Here is a 4539-nt window from a genome sequence, read left to right as displayed (position 1 = left end):
AGCAACAGTGCAAAAGGCTCTTTTTTTTTCCCACTTCCTCAGCAACACTTCTTACATTTTTATCCTAGCCATTCCAACAAGTGAGGTGGTACCTCTTGTGGTTTTAACTGGCTTTTCCCCGATGATGGGTGACGTTGAGCATCTTTTCACGTATCTGTCGATCATCTGTATGTCTGTTCGGTCCTCTGTGGGGTTTTTTCTCTTTTGTCTGAGTTTTTTTGCTATTGAGTTCTCTGAGTTGTTTATATACGTACTATGAACATCAGTCCCTCATCAGACACATGATTTGCAAACATTCCCTCTCATTCTGTAGGTCGACTTTTCCTTTCATCGATGGTTCCCTTTGCCGTGCAGCATCTTTCTAGTTCGATATCATCCCACTTGTTTATTTTTGCTTTCGGTGTCACATCCAAAAAATCATCGCCAAGACCAATGTCGAGGAGCTTATGGCCTGTGTTTCCTTCTAGGAGTTTTATGATCTTAGGTCTTGCATTTAAGTCTTTAATCCATTTTGAATTATATATGCAACTATATATAGTCCTATGCTCTGGCATGCATGAATCCCACTGGCCACCAGGCAATCTGGAGGTGTCCTCTGGGTGGCAGTTACAAAATCAGGCTCTAGACAAGTATGTAAGCGCTTTTCTGGAAGAACTGGTGAACTGTACTGAGTCAGAGGGCGCAGATGTGCTGCCCACCAGCCTCTGCTCCCCGAGAACTCCTGTGAAGGCCCCTAGCCGGGTGCCGTACCTGCAACCATCCCTCAGGCGAAAGCTCCAGGACGAGCACACAGGCCTCTCGCATACACGGCGTGTGTTTCAGTCGCTGTCTTCGCAGTGCCCTGGGCAATGGGGAGAGGGGAGCCTGCCAAGAACCGTCTCTCCAATTATTACAGTCCAGTGGGACCCATGAACATGAGCTCCCCTGGCCACCAGAGCCAGGTGATTAAGGCATCCCTGGGTGGCAGCCACAAAAACTGGGGCACCAGATACATGGGAAAACACCCGTCTGGGAGCTGCTGGTGCTCTGGACCACAGAGGGGAGAGCACAAAGATAGTGCCCATTCTCTGAGGTCTCTGCAAAGGATTACAGCCCACCCTTAGATGTGTGTTTAATTAGAAGCCTGCTCCTCAGCTGCAGTTATAAGCTCATAGGCCACTGTTGCCTCTCACTGTGCCCTAGTAGCTGTTTAATAACTCTCTCTCCATTGGTTCCAGTCCTGTGGGGCCCACGGGCATCAGCCACACTGGCCCCCAGAGCCAGGCAATGTAGGTGTCCCCTGGCGGCTGCTACAAAAATCAAGCACCAGACAAGGGTAGGAGCTCCTTTCTGGGATATACTTTTGAGCTGGAGCAAAGGCAAGGAAGAGCTCATAGCTGGCTCCCACAGCAAAAGAGAGAAGAAAAGGGGGGAACCAGTATTTTAAAAAAGAAAGGAAGGGAAAAGATGGCGCCCACTGGCTAGAAGGAGGCAGAGGGAGAGCGTGAAGGTGATGTGTGTCAGCTGGCAGGCGCTGGGTGTGCTGGATCAGAGGACTGCCTCCCCCAGGCTCACTCACATAAAGACTCTGAGCACCTCTCAATCAGCTACCTTTTCACAGAATCCTTGCGCAGGTGCATTAGAACATGTGAACCCCTTAAGAGCTGTTTATCAGATCATTATAGCCTTGTAGGTCTCGTGGATTTGAGCCCCATTGGTTTTGGGGGCTTATCTCTCAGACACAAGTTGGGGTGCCCAGTGTGGGTGGGGTTCAAACCCTTTGCTCCTCAGATATAAGTTCCAGGGTTTGAGTTCGCTCCACACTGCGGGTCACTGCACCAGGATTGGGATTTGTGGTGAAATTGTGCCCCAGCCTCTCTCAAAGTTGTTCCATATTTAGCTGAAGATTCAATGTGTCCATGGCGGGAGGTGGGTCTAAGATTCTCCTACATCGTCATCTGGAACTGGAATTCTCTGTGCTTAACTTTGAAAAAAAAATGACATGGAAAATTTTACCTTGTTTTTCAGAGTCCACGTGTGTCCTCCCAAACAATGTATCAGTCCCTCTGTTGATGCCTCTCGTGACCTTAATGGAACGGCAGGCTGTTGCTTTTGAAGGAACTGACATGTGGGAAAAAAATGATGAAAGCTGCGAGATTATGATGAACCATTTGGCAACAGCCCGACTCATGGCAGAGGCTGCCGGCAGTTACCGGCTGAATGCCGAGAGGATCCTGGAAGGTAGGAGCTGCGCTCTCCCCTGCACACTGACTGGAATGAAGGAATGGAGAGTGTGGGTGGGTGTTCTCAGAATAACGCCAAGGGGGAAAGACAGGGGCACGGGAATTCCATTTCCTATATGATTGACCACTTCCTCTTAATTCTTAAATGACTTAAGGATCCTGTTTCTCTCGTTGTTATGTGTATTCTATTGGGCCATCGGTATAGAATAAACGGAGGAAAAGGTCAAAAAAGATTTGGTGAGCTTGCCTACCATTAGAACCCCTAATAATCACTATTAGAAAGTGTGATGGGCCAACACGCGGAGCTGGGGTTTTGTCTGACCTCACTTAGCTGCACGCCCCTTTCTCCTCAGTCACACTGGGAGGAGCGCAGCCCTGCTCTTTGCATCAAAGGGGCCAACTCAAGCAAAGGCCCTGGAAGAGCTCGGGGGGAAAGTACAAAACACAAGTACTTGGGTTTGGATTAGGGTCAAGTGTGCCTTAAGGAATGGGCAGCCAGGCTGAGGAAGGGAGTGGGTACAGGCGGAGGGCCTTCCACGTGGGGCTGGGCTGAGGAAGGGCCAGTGGAAAACGTGGGAGGGCGTCATCCCGAGGCCAGACTGGTGTTTCGAATCTGGCGTCTGGATGGAGGAAGTCTGGAGGGCGGAAGGCTGAGAGGCAAAAAGCCCATTTAGGAAGCAAATGCAAAAACAAGGACTTTTCTATGGCACTTAACAGGGATGATTACTTTCTCCCCCTTACTATATAATTTTTAAAATTCTTCAAGGACCCGCAGTTTGAGCCACAAGGTTAAAAACTCTATGGGGTGGGAGAGGCCCATTATTTCATCCTAAAACCAAGCATTTGCTTCAGAACCAGATTTCAGGACTGAAGAGTTTGCACTGTGTCTGTGGCATATGTAGGCATCATCTGGAGGTTTCATTCTTTCCCCCTCAAAGTTCTCCAAGGTTAGCAGTGTAGAACTCAAACAGCACATAATTTGCCAGATTACAGTGCCTGCTTATGCAGGGCCAATGCATGTATCACTTTGGATGCTGCCTAAGCCAAAAATGTGCTTTAAACTGTTCTACAGCAAATTACTTTAAAGATCTCTCCTGGAATTTCTCAGCTGATCCTGCTACAGGCTGACCTAGCAAGCTCCCACTGCTGGGAATGACTGTGAACCCAGTAAGGGCAGAGATTTGCTCACCATCACCACCCCCCCGGCACCCAGCCCAGGATAGAGGCTTGAAACCCATCAACCGAATGAATGGAAGTTGTCCTCTGGCTTCGGGCTGGTTGTCTGTCACAGATATTGTGCCGTCCCAGGAAAGAAGGGACTAAAGCCTCTCAACTACCAAGACCCTGTGATCTAGACGGTAGGGGTTTGTTCATGACAGAGCAGTCTCCTCCAGCAATAATCAAGGATGAGAACCACTTGCTTGTGTGACTCTGGCTAGAGGTTGCCCTCTCCAACACAGCTGACTGAGCATCTTTGGCCGTAGGTAGACCAGATAGTCCTCTTTTATAAAAAAGAGACAGTTGAGAAACAAGACCACACATATGGTTGTCCATCGATTTTTGACAGAAATGTTGAGGTAATGCATTGGATAAAATATAGTCTTTCCACAAATGGTGCTGCAAGTCTATATTCTATGCAAAAAACCCTTAATCTTTACCTCATACCATATACAATAATCCAAAATAGATCATAGAACCAAAATATGAGTAAAGTAAAAGTAAGTATAAAGATCCCATAAGAAAACAGGAGGAATTCATTGTGCCCTTGGGTTAGGCAAAGTCTTTTTAGGATACCAAAAACATGAACCATAACAGAAAACACTGATAAACCAAAATTTAAAATTTTACTCTTCAAAAGACACTGTTAAGAAAGTTAAAAGGCAACCAACAGATTAGAAGAAAATATTTGGCAAACATACAGAATGGGACAAAAGTAGGTTTACACTTGTCTGCAAGGAACATAATCAATAATTAATACAAGAGGAAACTTGCATACTCACAACTGTAAAGCTGCTTTGCCCCACCCACATATCTGTAAAGGAGTTATATCTAGACTATATAAAGAACTCTTGGAACTCAATGGGAAGACAAACAAGATTTGAATAGACAAAGATTTGAAGGACACTACGCCAGAGAGGATATAGGAGTGACAAATAACTACATGGAAAGATATTCAGAGCACTGGTCATAGGGGAAATGTAACTTTAAGCCATAATGAGATATCACCACACACCACCTGAATGACAGTGCTAACAGTTGGCGGCATGTGGAGAAAACAGAATCTTCATGTTACTGATGAGAATGTAAGATGGGAGAG

General features: G+C 46.6%; 1 protein-coding gene across 4 annotated transcripts in view; it reads left to right on the top strand.

Moving 5' to 3' along the window:
* Positions 1 to 4539, top strand: part of BCAR3 (BCAR3 adaptor protein, NSP family member) — a 103691-nt gene that overhangs the window by 97748 nt on the left and 1404 nt on the right. For all 4 annotated transcript variants that reach the window (XM_028512956.2, XM_028512958.2, XM_028512955.2 and 1 more), the window contains one exon: positions 2008 to 2220. In XM_028512956.2, the coding sequence (XP_028368757.1) occupies positions 2008 to 2220 (213 nt within the window). The remainder of the gene's footprint in view (positions 1 to 2007; positions 2221 to 4539) is intronic.

The sequence above is a fragment of the Phyllostomus discolor genome, chromosome 5 (assembly GCF_004126475.2).
Source record: "Phyllostomus discolor isolate MPI-MPIP mPhyDis1 chromosome 5, mPhyDis1.pri.v3, whole genome shotgun sequence".
NCBI classification, from domain to species: Eukaryota; Metazoa; Chordata; class Mammalia; order Chiroptera; family Phyllostomidae; genus Phyllostomus; species Phyllostomus discolor.
The sequence above is the reverse complement of the archived record's forward strand: the minus strand, read 5'-3'. Positions and strand labels throughout refer to the sequence as shown.